The 26,974-nt window shown below is 42.0% G+C and overlaps 1 protein-coding gene across 8 annotated transcripts in view; it reads right to left on the bottom strand.

Moving 5' to 3' along the window:
- sez6a (seizure related 6 homolog a) overlaps positions 1-26,974 on the bottom strand; it is a 127,697-nt gene that overhangs the window by 26,240 nt on the left and 74,483 nt on the right. For all 8 annotated transcript variants that reach the window (XM_046861274.1, XM_046861272.1, XM_046861273.1 and 5 more), the window contains one exon: positions 20,438-20,630. In XM_046861274.1, the coding sequence (XP_046717230.1) occupies positions 20,438-20,630 (193 nt within the window). The remainder of the gene's footprint in view (positions 1-20,437; positions 20,631-26,974) is intronic.

Raw genomic sequence — 26,974 nt, 5'->3', positions numbered from 1 at the left:
ATTAAAGCCTGTACTCTTATGGCAAGGGGTTCCATTGGATTTTTTGAGCATGGCAATGGAAATTTCTGCTCATCCATTCACAAGGGCATTAGGGAGGTCAGTTATTGGTGTTGGATATGGAGGTCTGGTGCATCATTAGTGTTCCTGCTCATCACAAAGGTGTTCTCTGGGGTTGAGGTCAGTGCTCAATGCAGGACCCTCAAGTACTCTGACCTTGGAAAACCATGTCTTAATGGAGCTTGCTTTGTGCACAGGGATTTTGCCATGCTCTGCCTCTAGATTCTACTGAAAAGAAATTTTACTGCTAACTTACTGTCAAATTGAAGTACTAATCAGACATTACTTTCCTGGCTTGTTTTGAACCTTTCCTATTTTAAAATACTGCAAGGTTCGTCTCATTGTACTACATTATAAGCTGGATAATAATTTCATTCCCATTGTGTCCTACAGCAAAGACTCGCCGTAGGAGCTGTGCGTGCAGACAAGCGAGCAGTGTGGAATTAGGCGGCTGATACATAAAACATCTTAACCCCCATTGGAACGGCATAATCAGTGCTTCTTAAACTCCCCTTTCTCCTCATGGCTGCGCAGCAAATCAACATTAAAGACTGAGGTTTTCATAACCCATTGCACACCCGACACCATGCATTAAGAGAGAGTACACTTCAGGAGGTGATTTCAAATTCTGACTCATCTCCCTGCCAAGAAGAGGTTTGGAATCAGGAGGAGCTCTCACAAGGCAATCAAACTTAATAAGGACAACAGACAGAAACAAGCTGAAAGCGTGTATGTTACATGACTGTGTATATTATTCCAGTCGAGTGATGCTTTTTATGGGCTGTGTTTGTGTCTCTGCTAATAGCCAAATGGATGTCAGTATCAAACATTTAAAGTATAGGAGTGCACTTACAGTAGTTACAGCAGCAGTTTGGGCAATTTTCAATGCTGGTGATCTGATTGTTTATGTCTACACAGTGGATTTTGCACAGTGCTCGCTTACTTCCCTTTCCGAAAACAGAGAAATGTGTAGATCCATGGCCTGTACTGGCCTCTTCGTCATAATGATAAAGCCATTAGAGTGATGACACTAAGTGTGTGCGTCAAGCCGCCGCAAGCCATTCATGGAGGTTCACGTTCAACGCTCAACCCACTCTCAGGCAGGTTATTATCATTTTATCTTTATTAAGACCATCAGCCCTATCTGAGCACAAGCGCGTGCATGGCGAGACGGGTGCCGGAGGCGAGCCTTAATGTTCACCCAATCTCTCGAGAATTAAATAACAGGCGCTTGCTGTCTCTATTTCCTCTGTAAGTCACGGTGCTTTGCAGCCCATAAAGCCTGATTGTCTCGCAATTACTAATAATGACTCCACAGCAAGCGCAGTTGGGCAGATTAGTTGCCGGTGGGGTAGCAGGCAACAGATGCCAGCGTGTTATAATACGCCTGCCGTAGAATAGGGAATATTCTCAGTGCTGATCCACGACTGATAGAAAGCCTCCTAAGGCAAGTTTTAGAGGTTCAGAAGCTTATAACAATCTCATCAGTGTTTGTAGACGATTCCCTTTTATCGTGGCCCCAGAAATTATTGCAACAAAGCTGAAAATTAGAAAAAAAAAACTAAAGCTGTCGAAAAGTGAACATATACAAATGTAGTCCAACAGTCAAGAAGTGTGTATCACAAGCAGCCCTCTAGTATTTTTGTGTATAGTGACAAAATATTTCTGGTCCAGTGTGGACTAATTAAAACTTATTGAACAACATTAAGGTAGAAAAAAGATCAATTATAAATAACTTAACAAGACACAATAACATACATTTTATAGTGGCATTTAGGTACATAAAAGTATAATATAGGTATAATATGCTCCACTCATCTGGGAAGATATTCCACTAGATTTTGGAATGCGAGTGTGGAGATTTATGTTCATGCAGCCACAAGGGTTATAGTAAAGTCAGGTACTAATGTAGGGTTAAGGATGCCTGAAATGCAGTCAGCGCTGCCACTCTAGAACTTCAACTCCAGTAGTAATGTCATGCTGGAACACGTTTGGGTCTTCTATTTTGAATGAAGGGAAAAATTTAATGATACCGCATCCAAATACATCCTATACAATTGTGTGTTTCCAAGTTTGTGGTTTTGGGAAGAACGCCTCTAAGTTACGTATATAACCATAGTTTCCTCAAAGGCACCTCGGTCAATGGCTCAAAGGGAAGCTCCGACAGGGCCTCCAAGACAATGGCCAAGTTCCTTGCAGGAACTCTAGTTGTTCCGGAGGCCTTAGCCTCTGGGTACCGCAGAGAACATGTGTCACCAATGGGTTCTTAGCACTGCCCTGAGAGGGGGGCATGACAGGCTGCAATGGCAGACACATAAACCTTCAGGGCACTGGGGTGACTGGGCAGTTAACCACAGTTTTTACAGCTCTGGGCAGGAGTCAACTATTGTGCCCCCTGCCTGAGAGAGAAGATCCCTCCTGAGAAGAATTTCCAAGGAGGGTGTTTGAGAAGGTCCACCAGGTTGGCAAACCATGGCCTGCCCAGCCACCGTGGTGCCACCAGGAGTAGATGCCATTCCCCCTGCCTCGGTCCTTGCCTCAAAAGGCCATCTGCTCCCTTGTTCAAGTGGCCCAGGATATACACTGCACTACTAGAGAGCAGCTTCCCCTGGACCCACAGGAGGATCTGATGTGCCAGCTTGTACAGGACGCGAGATCACAGCCCCCCCTTGTGGTTGATATAAGAGACCACAGAGGTGCTGTCCAAACAGACCAACACATGGTGGCCTCAAAGGTTTGAAAGGAAATGCTTCAGAGCTAAAAGCATGACCAGGCAGTTGATGTACCATAGCAGAGGGGCTTTCCCCAAAGACCTTGGACGGCGCGGCCACTCATGATTGCCCCCCACCCTGTGATGGAGGCATCCGTCGTAAGCATTATGGAGAGAATTTATGGGTCTTAAGCCACCACTGAAAGGGTCTCATTTGCAGGAGGCCAAGTGGAACCAGCAGTCTCTGGAACTGCTGGTTTTTGGTAGATCCAAAATAGGATGCAACCCTCTGTCCTTCTTGGGAACAATGAATTAGAACCCGGATTCTCTGTTTGACGGAGGGACCACCTCTATGGCCTCCTTGCTCCTGAGAGTGCTCACTTCCTGTTCCATAACCAGACCCTGCTCGGGCCCCATCAGGTTGGGGCACACCTCGTGGAATGGGGGTGGACAAGACCCAAACTGAATCGTATAGCCTCTGCCTACAGTGTGCAGGACCCTACTGAGACACGTCTGGCAAAGATTCCCAGGCTGCCAGATAGTCTTTTAAGGGAATCAGACTAACCTCTGTTGTGCCTAGAACCGGAGCTACGCCCTGGTGCAGCTCTAAGGGCCTCCTGAGAGGAAGGTCCCATGTCAGGCAACATCTCTGTCTCAGAGATGTTGGTTGGGATTGGGGCTGCAACCGCCGAGCAGCCACATGCATGTGGCAAACTGCTTTTTTGCCTCCTGAAATCTGTCGCCGGCCATATTTACAGTGTTGCCGACCAGGCCAGTCGGCACAAGAGGGGTATCCAGCAAGACAGCCCTATTCCTGTTGGAAAGATCTGACAGGGTGAGCCATAGGTGCCTTTCTGTGGACTGGCCAGGGCCCCAGCTGTCTCATTTGTAGCCCTGAGAGCTAAATCTTTTGCATGACGGGCTCCTTCGCTGCCCGAGATGTCGCTGTCCCCCACGTCCAACTCTTGCAGCAGATCCACCTGATAGGCCTGCAACACAGCCATGGTGTGCATGCACCTTGAATCTATATCAAGCTTGGCTATGGCTTGGGTCACCACCTCTAACAGCTCCTTGAAATGGACTGACTGAGGGGATATGTCTGAGGGCTTGCCGACCTCCATTCTCCCCTCCTCAGAGAAAGAGAGGCGAGGTTGTGCGCTCTCCTTGCAAAGGGAAGAAACCACCGTATAGCATGCTTCCCAAGTTTGCAACCTGAACGCTGGTCCCGGCAGGTGAGGAGGGAGAAAGAGACAAGCCTCAGCCAGGTCCATTTGCGAGCCTGAGGTCCTCCAACGCTGCTTATATATATATATATATATATATATATATATATATATATATATATATATATATATATATATATAGATAGATAGATAGATAGATAGATAGATATAGATATAGATATATATATAGATATATGCACACACATAGTGCTTCATGAACAAACAGAAGCTAGCTCTGGTTTCACTCCATGTGCATTTTATAGCTTTGTGGTTGTGACGTCAAAAGTGACCCGCGCCAGTGACCTGCGCTTTCAATTGGACCGATTACACTACGTAATCGGTGGAATTACGTGGAAGCATTCCCAAAGCACTGTTGATGCAGCTCGAGTTCCTGAAGGGGAACCACATATGGCTGGAAAAGTCAGGTGTTCCAATACTTTTGTTCATTAGTGTATTTTGGCAAATTTATTTAGTAAAAATACTAATGATTCTACAAAAGATTGCTGTAGGGCACCTACTCCTACATGTTCATGTTCTAGGGATGTCAGGAAAACTTTGTCATTGCCATTCAATTTATTTGTTATTAGATTTATTTTTTTTGAGCGATGCTGTTTTGCATTGTGCCTCCTGAGCATTAGCCTAGTTCTGTGTTACAAACTTAGCAGTAATATGTAAAGGGGGTTGCAATTCCACAACACATTTTTCGACACAGAGTCAAGGTGGAATAGTTTTATAAGTCCCACTGTGCCTTAAACCATTCATCACTAAAGAACTGGATGTTGTTCTGTGACAAATGTTTATGGAAAAGGTTTTGGGGAGATAGAGTTGCAAGCATTTGTTGCTCCAGAGCAAAAACAAAGACACAAATGGTGAAGGAAAAACATGTTTTGATGGCTGTTTGAATAGATTTGGGGTTAGAAGGAAAAAAACACCACCTGGATCAATGGAATCTGAGCATGGAAACTAAATATAGTGGATAACATGAACCACATGAGTAAACATGCCACAGTCTTACAATAAAGCTGGAATAATCCAGCCAGGACACCTATAAATCTATCATAATAAGCTGGAATGAGTCCACTGGACACAGGGGACATGCTGCTTGAGAGGACAGACTTGGTTCCACACTCCAGTGTTTATTGAGCCCTTGACCATTTGAATTGAGTGTTAAACCTCCGGCACATAAACATCAATACATCTCTCTGCTTTAATCTCTTTTCTCAGGGACAGCTCTATTGATCTTTGCCTAAGTGCAATGTTTTACTGGATGGGCTCACAGACGCTTTTAAATCAGCTGACTGAAAGGGGGATAAATGGGTCCAAGGCCTCCCATTAAGCAGTGCAAAGTTCCGAGTGTATTTGAGTGTGAAATTCCTGCACATGCAATCAAATTAAACATCAGTACAGAACTTGAGGTGGATATGTTTTTTTTATTTTGTGGGGGACAAACCTCAGATGAATTACAGATGAAGAAATGATGGCAATCCTAACACCTTTAAGCTTTAAGGGTGTTTGCTTGAGCATATTACATATTCCATGCTTTCTGGCTCCCACACAACACTGAAAGACCCTAGACTTTACAGGAAGTGTTTTTATTATCATTTCACAGAGAATTAATTGCCAAGAGTGAAGAGTGGGGTTTCCATTATGGGGGTTTAATGTATGAAAAGGCTACAATATGCTAAATCTCACAAAGGTTGAAATGAAGATAAGTGGAAATGATTTTTATGGGGTAATGAATCCAAATGTGAAATGTTTAGGTCAATTCGTCAACAATATATGAGAAGAAGAGTTGGAGAGAGATGGAAGAATTAGTGCTTTGTGGCCTTCAGTGAAACAAGGAGGAGAATCTGCCCTGGTTTGGGGCTGCATTTGTGCCAGTGGTGTTGGTGATATTGTCCAAAATGTTGGGTTCATGAAAAGTGAAAGGTACAAAACAATTGCGTCATTCCATTCGTTTTGGAAAACAGAATAACAGAATGATAATGACCCCAAGCACACTGCTAATGCAGTGAAATCATATTTGGTGGGCACAACACTGACAATCATCTTTCTGAACATTCATCTTCCAATATGTAAATGTATTACCACACTGATTTCCCAGTGCAAAAAAAGAATCTGAAGTTAAAATCATGGAAAAAATGGATATCCAGTTTTGTATGACTTGTAATCAGCCTTCTAATGTTTTTCCAGATGCAGGGCTTTATATAAGAGCACAATGTTCTTGTCCTTCTCCCATCTAATTGTTTTAAAAACTACAACTGTTCTTCTATTTAAAAAAGAATAGTCCCAATGAGCTTCAACTTGCATTTAACAGGCAGGTGGAGAGCACCGACACACTTCGAGTTTGATGTGCACATATGTTGATCACAGTCTGTGAAAAAGTTCGGCAGACAGCCAGCAACTTCAGTGGCTAATGGTTTTTCTTGCACAGGCAAAGCGGGAGCATTTCAGCGATTAGACTATTTCTGAACCTTTTCAACAAACATGTTGCAGCTGTATCAATGGCTGTTACATATTTGTTGCTGTCAGCGTGTCGCTGATGTGCCACGTATATAGCTCATTTCACTGTAATCGCTTGCTGTCACATTCATCTCCATCTCACAGAGCCTCGTTCGTGACATGCCACAATCTTGAACAGCCTGAATCCATCTGGAAAGGTATCAAAAACAATCCTATAGTTCAGATTCCTTTAAAGTAGCCTTGATGACAGCATGGCACACTCTCAAAGTCTGTCTGTGTAGTGTCAAAACAAGAATCCTGGGCCAGTCATTATAAGGGTTGCAAACAAAAACAAAACAAACAGTGTACTTACTGTTTCCATGCACAACCTTGTTTTAAAACTAGTCCATTTTGGTGACCCTGAGAAGTCACAGGTTTTATATAGCCATGTTTAGAGCTGCTTTTTTGCACATTAACATTGTTCTAGTCACCTTCACTTTTTTTGAGAAACAATGGAAAAAAAATCAGTTGGGAAAAAACTGTTATATTTCACACTGTTGTATATTATCTTAATGCATGATATCCTTGCTTAGTATGGGATGTGCTTATATCGCTGACAGCTGCCACTTCTACTGGATAGAGATGCTGGGGCAGACCCTGGAATCACTGGAGAGATTTTATCTCACAGTTGGATTGAGAATGTCTGGGGATTCCGTAAGAGAGGCTGGAATGTGTATGGAATGAGCTGGGGATAAAGAAGCCTGAGCCAACCTTCTCAGCTTGTTGCCACTGCAACTCCCACTGGGAAAAGCAGAAGGGAAATGAATGATGAATGAATTCTTTGTATTTTTCGCACCTGGGTACAGAGCACTCTGCAGGAATCTTTTAACTGAGTTATCTTTTTCTACAACACTGCCACTGCTGTTACATCTAACACAACTAGCAGCCCTAATGTTTTTTTTTTTTATGTTGGTAGATTGTGGGATGACAATAAGAAAAAGAAAATGCATAACCTGATGTGTAACAAGAAAATAAACAAAAAAATAAACAAAAACATTTTCCTGTTCTATTCTGATTTGTTTTTTAGATAACAGGAAATATACCAACAGCTAAAAAGTATTTTCTTTTTAAACAAGCTGTTATAAACAAATGTCACATACATATATCAACACAAACTCTATTTCCCAGAATCCTCAGCCAATACAACAGACAATCACATGGGGCAGAGGTAATGTAGTGGAGCAGGTGTATGTTATCATTGTGTGATTATGACTATTATGATTATGATTAGTCTTTGGAGGAATGGAATGTAACATTCATTTTAAGTTTAAGAGTTTGAGATTAAGAACATTTAAGATTTTATGTCTAGAGGACAGTTTATTTGTAATGTGTCTATTATAATGACTAATTATACTATTACTAATAAAATTATTATTAGAAGTAAGCTTTCAGTTTACGTAGCATCTCTGGATGGTCTTTCCATCTCAGTGTTTGCAGCAGTAAAAGACCGTGGTGTGATTATTGACCCTAGTCTGTCTTTTGAGGCCGAAATAAAGCACAAATAAGCACAAATAAGCTGCAGTTAGTCCAGAATGCAGCAGCAAGATTCCTTATTAGATCTAGAAAATCCTACCACATCACCCTCTTTTAATCAGTCTACACTGTCTCCCAATTAAATCTCGCATTCATTATACAAATATACTACTGATTGTATAAAGAACTTAACGGTCTCGTGCCATTTTTCTCAGGCAAAGGAGCAGCTCTAGAGGATCACCTTCTGTTACCTTCTGGCTTTCCCTTTTAGTTATGCTGCCAGAACAAATCTTGAGTCTCGAGTTAAACATGCTCCTGAGGTACAAGTGACCACTGTTCCTGCCCTTCTCCTCTCCTTGGATCTGCATTGGATCTGGAGAGGAAGGGTTTACATCAAAGTCCTGGGGTATCTATGAAATTACAGAGTAACACAGGAGCTTTGAGGATTTGGATTTGGACTATAGTTAATGTCAACAGTCTGCTACACTGACCCAGGAATACAGTTTGCATTTGATCACCATCACTGCACACCTCAACATTGTTTAGCTGTAGTAGACATTCGGTGCCACCCAGATGAGGATGGGTTCCCTCTTGAGTCTGGTTCCACTCACGGTTTTATCCTTATGCCATCTCGTGGAGTTTTTCCTTGCTACAGTCACCACCTGCTTGCTTATCAATCTTATTTATTCTTTCTTAACACAGTATCTGTGTAAAACTGCTTTGAGACAATGTCCATTGTTATTACGTGCTATACAAATAAAAATTAATTAAATTTAATAATTATGCATTATGCATATAATTACTTGGGGGAATATAAAATAAATGAAAACATTCTACAGATTCTTTACAAATGTAATACAATTCTGGAAATACCTAGAAGTTTACCTTTGGGTTAAACCTTTAATGTGTAAATATTATGTAAAAGTGCACATTATTTATTTAGCTATTGTCAGGGATCCACCAGCCACACCCTCGCCAAACCCTCCAATCACTCCAAGCAGCTCACCAACTTACTAATCATCCACACCCGGTCCAAATCAATCACCACACTATAAAGACCCCGTTTATCCACATGCTCATCGTCCGTTCTACAGCTTAGGCTAATGAACATTCCGGACTACCCAAGCTACTCCGTTTGGTTTCACTTAGCGTGCAAGATTCTGTGTGTTGTTTGTTCTCATGCTGCCACAGTTTTTTCCAGGTTTAGTTTACCCTTGTGTGGTGCTAATTCCCGTGCTTTCTGCCTTGCCCTTTTGTTTTGCATTAAAAGGCCATTGTTGAATTCACTTTGGTTTCCGTACGTTCTTTGCGCCTGACAGAAGAACGGACTTTTACAAACCAAGGGGCACCGGAAAGCGGAAGAATGAAAGAAAGGAAAACCCGCGTTACCTCAGCATGGAGGACCAGCCTGCTGCCACATCTGAATGCGTGAGGGAGCTCACCGCCATGCTCCGGGAGGCGTTTCGACCGGCGGCCGCAAGCCAAACTCCTCTACCATCCGGCAGCCCGATGGCTCTCCCAGCGTCTTTTTCCGGGAACGTGGCGGAATGTCATGGATTCCTGCTCCAGGTTTCCCTATATATCAAGATGAATCCTCAAAGCTTTCAGAGCGAACGAGCAAAGGTGGCGTTCCTGATCTCGCTGCTCACCGGAAGAGCGCTAGCATGGGCTAGAGCGCTCTGGAGCGCAGCGAGCCCGGCGCTGACGACATATGCGGCATTCACGAGACACTTCATCCAAGGTCTTTAGCACCGCCCTTGGGGATACTTTAACCGTCGATCAGCTGCTAAACATCCACCAAGGGACAGACAGTGTGTCGGGTTACAGCCTCCGCTTCCGCACTCTGGCGGCATCTGCTGGTTGGAACGAGAAAGCGCTGCTGGCTGTATATAGAAAAGGCTTGAATCAGGAGCTCCAGACCATTCAGGGACGACCATTAAGAAGAGGCAAGGTGAAGTACTGCACACCACTTATCATCCTCCAAGTCGGGGTTCTACATCAGGAGGAGATACAACTTCTTGTACTGGAGGATTCGACAGTGGACGTGACCCTGGGTTGTCCCTGGTTGGCCAAGCACTCCCCCATATGTTCCTGGGACCCGTGCAACATCTTGGAGTGGAGCCCCACCTGCCGGCAGAAGTGTTTACTCCCAACTCCCATCCAGAATACCTTGACCCTGGCAGCTACTCAGGTGGAAGGAGCTCCCCAGCCTGCTCAGGTGGACGTCCCACAGGAGTACCATGGTTTCTCTGAGGTCTTCAGTGAGGAGGCAGCCACTCTGCTACCCCCACACCAACCATGGGACTGCGCCATAGATCTGAAGCCTGGGGCCAAACTGCCAAAGGGTCGGGTCTATCCCCTGTCAGCTCTGGAACACCAAGCGATGGAGAGCTATATCCAACAGGCCCTTCAACAGGGCTTTATCACCCAGTCTTCCTCCCCGGCAGCCTCTAGTTTCTTTTTTGTGGCGAAGAAGGATGGAGGATTGCGCCCCTGCATCGACTACAGGGGCCTAAATGCACAGATCTCCCCGCTTCCGTATCCACTCCACCTGGTCCCAGCAGCCCTGGAAGATTTATGTGAGACTCGCATCTTCACCAAGCTGGACCTCCGTAGTGCGTACAACCTGGTGCGTATCCGTAAAGGGGATGAGTGGAAAACGGCGTTCATTAGCCCCTCTGGTCACTATGAGTACCGGGTCATACCGTATGGCCTTTCCATTGCTCCGACGGTTTTCCAGAACTTTATGAATGAGGTTTATCGCCCCTTCCTCCATCGGTTCGGGATTGTCTACATTGACGACATCCTGGTCTATTCGAAGTCGCTGCAAGAACATCATAAGCACGTCACCCAGATCCTAGCACTACTTCGAAAACACAGACTGTATCTTAACCTCCCTAAGTGTGAGTTCTACCGTTCAGAAATACAGTTCCTGGGTTACGTCATCGACGCAGCAGGCATCAGGATGGATGAGAGGAAGGTGGCCGCCGTACGGGACTGGCCAGTTTCCGCCTCGATTAAAGAACTCCAGAGGTTTCTTGGATTCGCGAATTTCTACCGCCGGTTCATTGAAAGCTTCAGCCTGATTTCCGCCCCACTTACGTCTCTTCTGCGAGGTAAAGCCAAGACCCTCTCCTGGACCCCAGAGGCTCAACGGGCATTTGAGGAGTTGCGCAAAAGGTTCTGTGCCGCCCGCTTCTACGTCATCCTGACCCCCAGCTCCCGTTTGTTGTCGAGGTGGATGCATCGTCCACAGGCGTAGGGGCCACCCTCTCTCAGCAGGCGGGGACCCCCCCTCGACTCCATCCCTGCGCGTATTTCTCCAAGAAGCTGTCCCCGGCCGAACAGAACTATGACATCAGGAACAGAGAGCTCCTAGCCATCAAGCTGGCCCTGGAGGAGTGGAGACACTGGCTAGAGGGAGCCGCTCATCCTTTCACAGTCATCACGGATCACAAAAACCTCCAGTACCTCCGTGAGGCCAAGCGCCTAAACCCCCGTCAAGCACGGTGGGCTCTCTTCTTCACTTAGTTCAACTTCAGCATTACCTATCGGCCAGGGACAAAGAATGGCAAGGCTGATGCCCTCTCCAGGGTTTATGGGCCCGAGGAACCCGCCGAGCCCGGACCTATCCTGCCTCCGACGCTCATTCTGAGCGCAATCTTATGGGAGTTGGACGAGGATACTCGCACAGCCACACGGAGAGAACCAGCGCCCCCTGGTTGCCCCAGGAACCCAACCTTTGTTTCTCGAGAGTGTCGACAGTCCTTACTAAAAGCAGTCCATGAAGTCCCCGGCTCCGGGCACCCGGGCAGAAGGCAGACCCTACGTCTGGTACAGGGGCGGTACTGGTGGCCAGGGATGAGCAACACGGTGGCCGAGTTCGTCCGGGGCTGCAACATCTGCACCATCTCAAAGACCCCCCCAGCACTTACCAGTGGGCAAGCTTATCCCCCTGCCTACTCCACAAAGGCCGTGGTCGCACATCGGCATCGACTTCGTGACTGACTTGCCACGATCTGAGGGTTTTACCTGCATTCTAGTGGTCGTCGATCGGGTTCTCCAAGGCCTGCAGATTTGTTCCTCTCCGAGGCCTCCCCACGGCTCTGGAAACAGCAGAAGCGCTCTTATATCATGTCTTCCGCAAGTTTGGCCTCCCGGAGGAGATAGTGTCAGCTACTGGGAGTCACCGTCAATTAACCAAGCGGAAGATTCAAGAGCTGGGGAGGTACTTGAGGACGTATTGTCACCAAGACCAGGTGAAGTGGAGCCGGTTTCTGCCTTGGGCGGACTACGCGCAGAACTCGCTGCGCCAAGACACCACAGGACTCACGCCCTTTTAATGCGTGTTGGGTTTTCAACCCCCAATGTTTCCATGGTCTGATGAGCCTGCGGTAGATCAATGGTTTCGGGAGAGTGTCAGGACCTGGGAGGTCGCACACGCTCAATTGCGCAGGGCGATAAGGGAGACCCGGCAACATGCGAATGCGCAACGGTTGGGGGCCCCCTCGTACAGGCCCGGAGACTGGGTTTGGCTGTCCACCAAGGACCTACGACTGCGGCTTCCCTGCAGGAAGCTGAGCCCCAGGTACATCAGGTTTGAAAGGCGGCTCAACGAGGCGGCCTATCGACTGGAACTCCCACCACGATACCGGATTCACCCCACCTTCCACGTGTCACTTCTCAAGCCGTATACTCCATCCTCTGCCCAACGTGCCAGCGAGGTCAGGCCCCCTCCGCCTGAGGTACTAGAACAACCCTCGGTCTACTCTGTACGAGAAGTGCTGGACTCTCATCGTCAGGGCGGTGGCCTGGAGTATCTCGTGGACTGGGAAGGCTACGGCCCCAAGGAACGGCCGTGAGTGGTGCGGCGGGACATACTGGATCCAGCACTCCTGGAGGAGTTCCACGCCACTCATCCGCTTCGTCCTGCGCCCCGGGGTCGGGGTCGTCCCAGGCGCAGGGTCAGGGCGTCGGGAGCCGTTCTGGAGGGGGTTGTACTGTCAGGGATCCACCAGCCACTCCCTCGCCAAACCCTCCAATCACTCCAAGCAGCTCCAAGCAGCTCTTGTTTGTTCTCATGCTGCCACAGTTTTTTCCAGGTTTAGTTTACCCTTGTGTGGTGCAAATTCCCGTGCTTTCTTCCTTGCCCTTTTGTTTTGCATTAAAAGGCCATCGTTGAATTCACTTTGGTTCCCGTACGTTCTTTGCGCCTGACAGCTATTTAAGTAGTAATTGTATTTTTTAGATAGATTTTAAATCTAACTTTTTATTTTCTCTTTTATAACTATTTGAAAATTATTGTTTTTGCTTAATTGATTCATATATTTTTTTTTAATGATGAAATGTGGTAGCTTAATGGTTAAGGCATTAAACTCTGGATCTGAATCCCAGCCACACTAAGCTGCCACTCCTGGGCCCCTGAGCAAGGTCCTTAACCCCTTAACAGTGCTGCTCAGTTGTATGAAAAGATAAATGTCGTTCTGGATAAAGGCATCTACCAAATGCCGTAAATATTGAAACATGAACCTCAACCATGTCCAACATTTAATTATGTTTACACTAAAAATTTTGAGATATTTATTACCATTTTCAGAAATGCAAATTCAAGATAACAACTTACTTTACTAATCTTAGATAATACATCTTTTAATCCTACTGAAACCTTTCCCTCAATAAATATTGAAATCTTTCTGGCCAATGTTTTGGAAATTTAAATTGTAAATACATTTTTTTTTCTCATAGGCAGAGTTGTAGGCAATATGCTTTATATCCCATAGGCTGTGTGTAATTTTAGCAGGTGATTTAGAGTCCACTAATTAGATCCAATTACATCCCTTTTTGTTCCTTTCTCACAGTGCAGCAGATTTTCAATACAGAAGATAATTAGGAAGTCTCAGAGGAACAGAATAGATCAGGAAAAGATGAAATGGATTGACTTTAATGCACCACAGCCTGGGATTTAACTTTAAAGAGACAATTGACCACAAAATGAGTATATAATATGGTTTTGTTGATATTTGGTAATGCTCATTAATTGTGTGTGAACTTGTTGCTTAGTGCTGGTGTTCTAGCAGGTTTATGTTCAAGCAGGTGTACACAGCAACACTGACACCAACAGGTAGTCACTGCTTTTTATTTAATGGCAAATTTTTGTGTACATCGTAAATGTACCAGGCACATGACCAGGTCACGTGATTCCTGACCTCTGTTTCCTTAACTTCATTGAAGTGTATTTGTTTTATTTATATATGCTGTACACACACACACACACACACACACACACACACCTATTGAAGGTGTACAGTGTGTTTGCTTGCATTTATTTTCTCATGTACTTCAGGGTTTTTTTTGCTTTGTTTATAACTAATATTTTTTGTTACTATTCATCACAATTGTCCTTTAAAAGTTTGGCTTTTCTGAAATCTGTGGGGACAGGTGTCTGATGATGACATGCAGGTGAAAAATGCTTTAATCCCATAAGTGTTTTTTTTTTTTTTTGTGAGAGTGTGTGTGTGTGTGTGTGTGTGTATATATGTCGGGGGGGGTCACTTTAATTGTTTTCACAGAATTTAATATTGTGAACCATGTGAAACTGCTTCTCGACGAAATGAAATTGGCGATGACATGCTTTGGGGGCGCAGGCTACGGAGAGTAAAATTGCCTAACACAACAGGGATTTCTTCCATTATTAATCACCTGCAAGGATTTTCACAAAGTTAATCATAAGCAATTAGATCATATTCAATTGTTTGATTTTATTTGTGTGTGTGTGTGTGTGTGTGTGTGTGTGTGTGTGTGTGTGTGTGTGTGTTTGTGGTTCGAAATATTACATAGTAGTATTAAGAGGAAATGATGGCTAGTGGGGAACAAGTTGTGCAGATTGTAATGTTCCGTATCTCTCACAAACTTAATAAGCCACTTCCGTGCTCTATAGCCTGATAGCTATGATTATACGACAGTGCAATCAGGTTCAATCTAGTGTACTGAACATCTAATAACTCACTGTGAAGGAAATACGAGCAACATGCACACAACTCAAAATCCCAGGTTCTTAAGCTCCACACTGCAGTAATCATTTTGCTGTCACTCTTCGAAGAGCTGCTGACGTACAGATATTAATTACACACTGGTGAGATCCATCTCTCTGCAGACCGTTGTGTGGACCTGCGCCTTTCCTGACAAATTTTTCATACTCCATTTATAAAATGAGAAAGTATAACTATATTTGTAGACATGGCAGACAAAGGAGCTCCACTGCTTCTTTTTATTATTATTTTTATTTATTTATTTATTACTTTTTTTTGCAACTCCGATTACTGTAATTGAAACTTCTACATCTTTAATTTTTACAATTCAAATTTCAAATATCAACAAACGTGTTAATCTTCAGCATAATTCGCTCATTTAAGCATGGTCATGTAGACTGTTTATTTATTTTGATTAGTTTTTCACATTTTCTAATCTTGAATGCAACTCTGATTTCAGATCAAATCTATAAATGTTTAGTATTTATTTATTCTAAACGATAATAAATAAGTATGTATTTATATTAAAGTATAATGTAAATTCTAAAGTAAAAAGTAAATTCGACTTTTTGGTTAATTTTAATTTATTTTACATTTTGTTTATTCAACATTATTTAAACTGTTTTTGGTCAATGTTTTACATGGTTAATGCCTCTAGTATACATTTATAAATATTAGAATGTGAACATTAATTACTAAATTAAAAAGTACTAAATATTTCTATATATAAGCTGCACGTTTTTATCAGAGAAGCTGCCTGTAACTGTACATAATGCATCATATATTGCTATGCCTGATGAATAGTTAAGAAAAATGCACTGTATCTTCATCAACCCTGACCTACAGGATGATCAATGTTTAATTTCCACACACATTCATTCACATTACTCGCAATGAATAAGTACAAATGTGACACGTGGCAGCATGGCTACCTAATGGCACCATGTTATGGTACCATGTGACATCTCATATGTCTTATATTCTATCATTTTTTTTTACCAGTTCTGAATGTTAATTAAAGCGAGGTTACTATAGATTTCTATAGCTTATTTTTTTATTATGTGAAGAAAAAAAAAAACGTGAAACATGCAAAGTACTAGAACCTGTATTCAGGAGTGTATCTTGCCTAATGCTGCCTGACTTGTGACTATGTGTATTAATTATATTACCCACATAATTTGACTGAATTTGAATCATGCTTGAAGTTTCCTAGTATTTACTTTACGGGGTTTTGACATTTCAGTTATTGACATTCGAAGGCAATCTATGGCTCAGAACATCTGTCATAAAAGGTTGATTGAAAACTCCCCCCCAGCCCCCCCCGCCCCAAAAAAGGGAGAAAAGTTACTGTTAATTTAGCAAATAAGATCTAAATTCTTTCTTAATATTTATTCACACACATCTCCAAAAATGTATCACATGGTTTTCATATCACTTCACAGTCTGTCAGTTTGAGGTCATGTTCCTTCAAAATTGTGCACAAATGAAGTGCTTCACAGTATTGTATCTCAATTGAATCTCAACCTTTATTCTCCCTAACAAGCAATAAACAGATTCTTTACAGCAAATGATGAGTACACAGGAACCCCATCACCTCCTGCAGCACCCTCTTGAGAAGCATGCGTAAGCCCGTAATGCATAAGACTAATGCAAACTCACGGTTTTACTCAATTTAATGGCTTTATTGGGACGCATCGGTGGGGCAGTAACTCTGTGCAGCAAACTTGAGCCACGTTTGTACAAAAGAACCGTTATTCTATCAGCGTGCGGTGTAGTGCCAGACGTGCTAAGCGTGGTCTCCTTGGTGATGATGCTTTCACATGGATGCTGCTGTGTGGCCGTAAAAACATGTTTTACTCGCAGTAAGGTTTAATATCAATCAGAGAAAGGAGAAGGTCAGGAGCAGAATGTGCTGGTGTACAACTGACCTTGTGTTCTTTGTAAGTTCCATGCATGAATTACGGTTCTGGAAGGTATAAAACAATCAGTGGTGTGCAGTTATAGGAAATAAATCAACTAACAAGTAATTGTTTAACGCTTCAAACTATTTGACCAACACTTACTGGGGAAATCTGAAGTTCTGAAGTGCTGTTAATGTTTAACATCTGTTTTAACACACTATGTGCAACACTCCATTATAACAAGGTTTTCAGTTTTTAAGGAGCTTAGTCTCTGATCACACAAAGATTAACTTAAAAAGGAATGAAATGAAGAGGAAGACATCATGAACTCTACATAATAATAATCAGTGGATTTCAATATTGAGAACTTTTTAGGACAATAATTGAAGAAATAATGAAATGCATGAGAGGGGGGATTTGTGTGTGTGTAGAATGGCTGCACATTGTTATTAGAGACTAAAGGCACTAAAGAAAGAAAGAAAGAAAGAACAACAAAGCAAGCACACGCGTCGGAGGGAAAGAGCAGGAAAGAGAGAGTGGCGTCTTATTCAACAGGCACATTAGAGGCGTGTAAGAACACGAGCCTGTCATACTTCATTAGTTTCTGGAAACAATAGAATTTAGTCATGCGCTGGGTTATTACTTTCCATCGCTATGCTCGCTCTCTCTCTCTCTCTCTCACTCACACACACACACACACACACACACACACACACGCACACAAACATTTTCTCACACACACTTTTTCTCTCTTTCTCTCCTTCTCTTGTGTTATGAGGAATGCCAGTGCAGATCTGACTGCTCTGAAAATGTCTATTAGTACAAATCTTCTCCCATGTAATTATACGACCGAAATGACAGGCGCCTTTCTCTAACATGAGCCATGCATGTTTACACGTGTCGAGATCCGCCAGTGTGACGCAGAAAGACTAATCGAACACAAGAAGCAATTTGCCCTTTCTCAAACACCAGCAGTGTTTGACCTGTCATGTCCTGTCTTGTATTTTTTAATTAAAAGTGAGACCTTTTAACTCCTTACATTTGCATTTAGACCCTCTTGTTGCCTTTTGCCTGGTGAAGAAAAAATTCATTAATATTTATAATTAACAGAGAATATATTTTTTTCTGCTTTTACTATAGTTTGCTAACAGAGTCTTAAGCTATGCACAGTGCTTTCCAGCAAGCTGCAGATGGTGGTGCAGTGCGAGGTTTTTTTTCGTTGTTGCTTTTTTCATATCTACCTAATTTTATCTCTAGCATTTACAACATGTGTTACTACACTACTGGGTTTATAAAACAACAACTGAATGCATGTTACTAATTGCACATTGCAATATAAACATATTTACTGTGTTAATAAAATGTTTTACTTTACATTCTAAGAGCTCATCAAATTTTTTACAAATAAAACCATAAAATGAATTTGAATGCTAGCCCTTCCATTAAGCATGCTCTAACAATTGTGTAGCGTCTGGGCACGGGTCATTTAGACTTCATGTCCCAGGCATTCCTTTTAACCCTTGACATCTGCATTTCAATCAAAGGATGAGCACCACGTCTTACACTTTTATTGGGGGTTTGTATACCACACTGTCATACCCCCACCCCGGAAGACACGAAGCAGGACAAACCCTGAACAAAGGAAGTTTCTCCCTCCAAAATTTCAGGCCATAGCATTGGCCATTCCCCCAAAGATGGGTGGGGTTCGGGACCTTTAAAATATCTTGAACCCAACTAATCACAGCTCGCTCGCTTGCTCGCTCGCTCGGCTCGCTCAGAAAGGCTCGGATGCCCGGACGCCCGAAGGCCCAGAGAGTCAGACGCTCAAAACAGCTCAGCAGCGACTCTTCGAGACGAGATCTTCCGGCAAGCTTTACCTTCAAGAACAACAACTGCTCTGATCTTCAGGAGAACCTAGAAGAACATCTGACTCCCTCCTAACCGACTCTTCAAAGATTTCTTTGTCTACCGCATCCAGACTCTTGTGCAACAAGCCAATGCTAGTAACCGTTTTACCAACCAGTCTAAATGCGTGTTTAAGCTTGAGCCCCTTGATTTTAAGGTGAATTTAAATTCCTTGATGATTCTCGTTTAGGTTGTGGTTAATTGTGAAGATTAAGCTTGCCATTCCTTTTCTTTCTTTCTCTCTTTTCTTCTTTTTTCCTTCTCCTTCTTCTTTTCCAGTTTTTTAACCTTTTTGTTTATTTTTATTTAAATTTTCTTTATTTCTTTTGTATGTTTGTGTAGTTAGTTCTATGTTGTGTTTTGTCTCATTCATTAAACGTTGTATTTTTCATAAGTGATTGTCTCTGGGTGCCACTCACATTTCGAAGTTCCTGCAATATTCGATCTGAACTACATGCTCTATTAATTGTAAGGTATAAAGTAATGGGGGGGAGGGGGAGGGACACGTCTTTCTTGGCAGGGAGATACCTCTTTTATAGAATTAATAAAATATTATACTGTCTGTTTGGTAAAGAACAGACCAAATAATTATAATGTTAATTCCATTACCGTCAATTTAACAACTTAATTTAAATATTTAGGAGTACTTATAACCCGTTATAATTACTCATAAATATTTGCTTTTTTTGCGAGCTAAATTCGCTACAATTGTTACAACCTCTTCCTAATGCCCAATGTGAATTACGGATAGTTGCTTCTAAGATCAGCCAAAATAATGAATTTTTTTTACTTTTAATTACATTTTAAGTACATTTAAAAAAGGATGCTTTATATATATTTTTTATATTTTTACTACTTAACATTTTAAATGAGCTCCGCTGTTTGCATTTCTTTTGTAGGTCTGTTTTGCATTAATTTTCTGTGCTGGCCATTGAAATGTTTACTGTTGTATATGTTCTGTTTGTTTTGGTTGTGCAAGTCTGTCCTTGAACACAGGTATTTCTCATGTCCCTGTGTGCTACTCATCCCAGTCCACTGTGGATGAAACTGACCGTGATGATTGGATTAACCTGCATACAGAGACTCTGCCTCTGGCTCTTAATTGTTACAGTGCACTCAATGGTCATGGGTATTCTCTCTGAACTCTCTCATTTGCAGCCGTGCTGTCTGATTAAAAGAAAGCGTCTACCTATTTTACCTAATTCTGTTCATCAGCCAAGACATGACTGAAAAAGGAGATAGTGGTTCTAGATTGAATATGGCCACAGTGCTATTTTTATATAAAGCAGATTGTTAATGTAGTTTAAGGTGTGTTAGCTATGCTAGCTATTTAACAATAAATTTTGTTTTATATTTTATTGGTTTATGCTAGATAAAAGCAAACTAACAAGAGTCACTGAAGTCTCTGTTCTCGCCTTCCAAAGTTTATTTTCCTTCCTAATAATTCCATACACATTTAATGAGAGGTTTTATATGACTGAATAAGATGAAAAAATGGTTGAAATCCCCCTTCATTTTGGTGTGCTGTAAATAGTAACTATTTGGAAATAAAAATACTCTCTTACTTTCATACTAGCAATACTGTACTAACACTATTGCTGTCAATACCAGATCTGTGCATCCCTGAGGAAGTCTCACCTCTGTATCGCAGCAGTAGGGAACCTGGGCGTGGCTGCTTCTTGCTGCTAAAGTGAATAGAGATCTGATTGCTGGAGCTTTTTACCACCAGCCCTTTTGTCAGCCCTGACTTGTTGGCCAGGATGGAGGGTTCCAGGCCACCTAGGTCTTCCAGCACCACATTCTCACTTTCCACCAGTGTCACATTCAGCACCTGCAAACATAAAATTTTTGTATAGAGAAAGAGATCTGAGCCATCATGGAGACAAAGCATGACTACTAGAAAGCAACAGCTAGGCGGTGATGTTTGCCGAAAGTTAAATTGAGATTGAACATGAGATTGTAGACAAAATACAATACATACTCTTTCTTCTGTAGAGTTTGGGAGTTATAAGCCATGATTCAATCTTCACCTCATCTAGTCTCATTTGTATTAAAATGTGATTGATTTGACATCATTAATCATCCGAATCCATTAAAGCTTCAGGAGGCTTATTAGCACTTACTGATAAGGAGAATATATAATATTCTTTCTCCTGGACATTTTTTTATTGAGCTCTGAGACACATCTGGGTTTTAATTCATAATTGAGTTTAAAGCAGTTAATGTATGTGCTTATAAGTGCCCTATAGATTGGTCAGTCTTTACAGCTTTTATGTATAAAATATTGGAGAACAGTAAGTACATTTCCAAGTAAATTACATTTGTGTTAATACTCCACATAAAATATTCTATACACATTATTTTGGATATACAGTATATTTTTTAGCCTTTAGATCAGAAATGCCCAGACTAGGGTCTGCCATTCCTCATATGAAAAAAAGAAAAAGAGGAAAAATTTCAATTGAAAACTTTGGAAGTCCCTGAATAGCTGATCTCTATTGTACAATAAGTTTGATTTTCATAGGAAAAAGTTTGGGTACCCTTTGTTTTACATCATTTGTATCCCAAAAGTCCCTTTGTATTTAAACTACACCCTGACTAAAAGTTTAGCGACTGCCGTCGTTTAACGAGAGCACATTGAGCGAAAAATAGCCTTCCACCACCAAAAAGGTCAGTGCTATAATTATTGCAGCATTCGGGGCTCTGAGCGAGGAGATTTGTACTGAAGGAGTTCCATTACCGAGTCGGATCTGGAGGCCTTGGTGAGGGCAGGACCCTCCTCCAACTGCCTCTCTCAGGTAATGAAAGTGTCAGAGCGAGAGAAGAATCTCAGCCACACTGAAGTGCCAAAATTAATTTGGTCACTCTGGAGGAACCGGCCGGCCCTTGTCATCCAAGAAGCGGAGAAGAGACAGTGTCAAGGAACCTCTCATCTTCTTACACTTCATAATAATCATCTGCAATTTATCTGCTTTTTACTGGCGGAATAGCAAGCATTATAGCCAAAAGTATTGAAATTCTTAATTATTAAAAAAATTTTGTGGTCCTGAATACAGTACTTTTTATGTAGTGAATTTATAACCTGCAATTCTATATTGGAAGTGTTTTGTAAAATATTGCCTATAGAATATAGTGAGAAGAGACATGATGCATTGCTGTCATGGCCAAGGCTATATTGTAAAGGTTTTTTTTTCCAAAAGCATTATCAAAAACATTTTGTAGTGAAACACTACAGTGAAGTTTTATGTATATAAAATTCTTAATCTTGCTTGGCTCTGCCTTGACCACACTCACCAACTTCCTGCCAGTACATACGAATGTAATTTAATCCTAAAGCATAGATCTTTGTGTTTCAGAGTCTCCCAGATCAGTGCTTGCCTAGTCCGGTCCTGTTTTTTTAATTTATTGGAATTAGCATGCTAACACAATTTCGGTACGTACATTAGAAAAACTTTAGCATTGCAAATCTCCCCTTTTCCTTATTGTACCTCTGACAACCCTAAAGGCTTGAATCTGCTTATGATGATGCATAGATTCTAATCATAATTTTTCAACTAGACTTAAAAACATGGTGCATATTTAGAATAACTCTCTAGTTGGATATAGGTGAAATTAGCATGTGTGGCTATCTGAATTAGCAAATCTGTTCACGCTAAACGCTCTGTTAATCTAAACAGTTAAATGTATATTTATTACCTCAAACAAGACTTCACACATTGGTACAGGAAAATATAAATAAGAGCCAACTAATTAAATTAATTGTATTATTGTGTATGTATTGCAAAACCACTGGCTTGGTTTTCTCGTAAGTGTTGCCCTCCAGGAGACTGGAGTAAGATAAAGGTGAAGTTTAACAAAACTGGACTCCCATTTTTTATATTTGGAATCATCAATGGCATTGGGGTTCTGTTGTAGCAACAAAATCATACAATGATGGTGACTATAAGCTTTTGGAATTGGTCCTTAAGTTATTGATCTCAAATAGACAGAAGGGGAAGCGAGTTTAAAAGGCATACATGCAGAGGAACCAGGTCCAGGTGTAAAACAGCAGCCATTACTATGTACGTGATTTGCTTATATACAACTTGCAAAAAATGCTTTTTTGCTTGAATAAATTTTGGAGCACAATACAGTTTCTGTGGTTTTGCACTTAAAAAATTAGCTAGTAAAATGTACAAATAAAAGCAATAAGATGGAGATAATACAAGAGAGTTAGTGAGTAAGTAACAGAAAAACACAGAAGCTCTTTAAGTTTAGCTCCGTCATTCTAAAGGGGGGAGGAAAAAACATTTGCTGATTATCTCCTAGGCCACAGCTGAATGCAAAACGAATGCACTTCAATATTGTCCTGCTCTCTCTCTCTCATTCTGTCCTTTAGAGATGTAATTTCATGTTGGCTGTTCTGATTACACACACGTTCATGTTTCAGCTTCTTGCATGCATTTGAAGGTCGCTGGTTTATACTCCACATCCTGTGTTCCGAAGATTACTTTATTAAAGAGGCAGGGTTCAAAACAGGACAAGTGCTCTAAAAATAGATTAGTGCGCCAAAAGCTTCAGGTCCATCTGGTGTGGTTCTGAAGTGTGAACATAACACACTCTGGCCTACATTATGGTCTGGGAAAGTTTCAGGCTAATGATATTGCAACTGAAACAAATGGTTGCAAAATAAACCTCTCCTGATAGTCAACCCATACGGAAATCTGATATATAGCAATATATTGCAAAGCACATTTGTTGCATACATGTTCATGTTTAAATTTTACAGATATAGACATATGTCAGAAACTTGTACATATATGCTACCTAAATTTCAAAATATCACAAAAATGGCATTTATATATGTGTAACAATTTTATTTTATTTTTTTCTCAATAGCCTATTAGTACTTACTTACTTATATATAACATTTATTGTTGATTTACAATTGCTTCCGAATTATAAAAAAGCAAGCAGCAGGACATTATGCAATACTTAAATAAAAGCAATTGTTTAAAACCCATGTGCCAACAAGTAACAGATATCAACAAGGAACCAAATCTAACCTAAAACATTATATGACAAAACTGTAACATTGCAATGAAGCAATGTTAAATAGTTTACATTAACATCTATATGACACAATTTTCACATAGTAACTAATTCCATAACTCATCATCAGGCATCTCATATACTATGTTCTACTTTAATGTATCATCAATTGGCAATATTTAAAGTATATGTATCCTACATATGTATAGAAAGATTAGATAGTCAGTTAAAAATAAAACCCAGTCAACCAATAGAACTACAAATATGTTTATATATGTTCACATATATTAACTAGAATTACAGATATATGTTTATATATGGCCATGTATTAGACTTCCATATGGGAGAAGACTTTATTTGAATCTAGATCTTATATATATATATTCACCAGCCAAGGAATGACATTATAACGTTATGACTGATGTAAATAACACTGATTATTTTCTTCATCTTTGCACCTGTTAGTGGGTGAGATATTTCGGGCAGCAATTGAACATTTTGTCCTCAAATTTTATGTGTTAGAAGCAGGAAAAAAGGCAAGCGTTAGGATTTTAAGTTTGACAAGAGGAAAATTGTTATAGCTAGATGACATACGCACATACATACATACATATCAGATACATATACATAGTCTTCCTCATAACATCTAAGGGAGTTTTTCCTTGCCACAGTCGCCATGGCTTGCTCATCAGGGATAAATGCACCACATTCACCTTAACTGTTAATTTCTGTAAAGCTGCTTTGAGACAATGTCTGTTGTGAAAAGCACTATAAATAAACTTGACTTGACTTGACTTGATATACACACACAGTATCTCACAAAATACATAGCTGTTGTCCCAGAAGGAAGACTTTTCTAAATCTGGCTCACAAGAAAGCCCGCAAACAGTTTGCTAAAGACAACCTGTTCAAGAGTATGAATTACTGGAACCATGTCCTGTTGTCAGGGAACACGGGAGCTACTGGTGCAGGGCTAGGTGAGTATGGACCCAAATGCAGGATGCACACAAGTTTATGGAGAAAACAGAATTTAATATAAAAGGTTCAGCAATACACAAGGCAAAAACACAATTCAAAAACAGTCCAGGGTCAAGGCACAGGCAACAGGGCTGGCAAGGCACAATAATCCTGGGGCATAAAGCAAGTGAAGTGCCAGCGACGGACACAGTGGGGCTTGAGGCGAACTGAGACCGAGTAAAAAAGTCTTGGAGGTCAGGAAAGGCTGAACAAAGCGTGGAGCAACGCTCTCGGCAGAGGTCTGAGGCAGAGCGACGCCCTCGGCGGACGTCAGAGGCGGAGCGGCGCCCTCGGCGGAGGTCTGAGGCGGAGCGGCGCCCTCACCGGGACTTCAGACAGGCTTGGGGGCATGCTCGGCAGGGCAGACAGGCTTGGGGGCATGCTCGGCAGGGCAGAAGTGCTGGGTGAAGTCCCCAGTTAGGCAGGAAGGCTGAGGTTGGGCAACCCCCCAGCAGAGCTCAGGGGCTGGAGAGACAGCCGTTTCAGGAGGTTATTCAAAACCATTTGGTTTGCCAGAGATTGTTCCTGATGCACCCGAAAATACTCATCTCTCTGCTAAGGGCTGAGCTACAGAATTTTGACCGTCTCGGTTGGGTCCCTGAATTGCCGGTCAGTGGCAGAGCAAGCCCAACGCTTCAAAACATCCGCTGGCTCCATTTTTTGGCCAGATTATTCTGTCAGGGAACACGGGTACTACGGGTGCAGGGCTAGGTGAGTATGAACCCAAATGCAGGATGCACAGAATTTAATATAAAAGATTAAGCAAAGGGTCAAAGGCAAAAACACAATCCAAAAACAGTCCAGGGTTAAGGCACAGGCAACAGGGCAATACAGGGAAGCAAAACCAAAAAAAAAAAAAGTCCAAAATATCAAAAGCCGGCAAACAGAACAATACCGGGCAGAGCAAAACATAAACCAAAAACAGTCCAAAGTCCAAACCAGGTAACTAGGGAGACAGAGATGAACAGGTAACAGGTTCAGGGTAAGGATCAGGGTAAGGATCAGGATCAGGATACAGAGCAGGCTGGATGGCTCAGGGGCTAGGAAGACAGTAAAATAATCTGGCCCCGAGCTAAAGTCTTGGTTGTCCTTAAATACCGGGAGGTGCGGGAAAAACGGCAAGATGGCCACCGACCCGGAAGTGCTCACGGTGAAACCGGAAGTGTGCGCAGTGTGCCCAGGAGATCCTGACACCTGTAGTCTGATGAGACTAAGATACACTTGTTTGGTTTAGATGGTGCAGCATTTGTGGTGATGAACTGGCGATGAAAAGTGTCTTGCCTACAGCCAAGCATGGTGGTGGTAGCATCAAGGTCTGGGGCTGCAGAAGGGAGTGCTGCTGGTACTGGGGAGCGTTTTTCTTAAGGGAAACAGATTCCAATATGTACTGTGACATTCTGAAGTAGTACATGATGCCCTCACTTCAGAAACTGGGCCAAACATTATGAAGAAGTGGAAGAGGATCCCAACAAACCTGGCAACCCTGCTTCCACAAGCCAAAAATTAAGCCTTTTTTTTTATTTTGTCCGGCACAATTCCCCTTCTGACCGACACACATACTCACACATGCCTTTCTGTCTCTCTCTGTCACACCCACGAACACAACCCTAGTCTTAAGTTTCTTTAACATTAAAAAAACAAACACAAAAAAAACATATTAATAGTCTATCTATAAATATCTGCATTTTTGGTCATTTAGGATAATGTATTTGTATCGGGTTATGTCGCCACTCCATAGCTAAATAGTTTAAAATGATATCTAAAACAGACAGATCTACGCACTGCACCAGGCAACATGACAAAAGATCTGCTGTTTCTACAGTTTAATGATTAAAGGAAATGATCCGTGTAACAAGTTTGAGAGCTCCCCACTGAGAAAACACATGATAGACCCAGGGTAAGTTTGAACTTTTCATATTTTCTTTCACACCCCTTCAGCGCCTCACAAAAGCACAGACCCTGAATTAAAAAAAAAAAAATACTAGCGGCTTTTTAGCTCGCTCTGTACCTTCACAGCAAGATACTCTCTAAAGCATCAACAGGAACACACACACACACACACACACAGACACACACACACACAGACACACACACACACACACACACACACACACACACACACACACA

This window comes from Silurus meridionalis, chromosome 11 (genome assembly GCF_014805685.1).
Source record: "Silurus meridionalis isolate SWU-2019-XX chromosome 11, ASM1480568v1, whole genome shotgun sequence".
In the NCBI taxonomy this organism is placed as follows: Eukaryota; Metazoa; Chordata; class Actinopteri; order Siluriformes; family Siluridae; genus Silurus; species Silurus meridionalis.
This window is presented reverse-complemented; position numbering and strand designations above follow the sequence as displayed.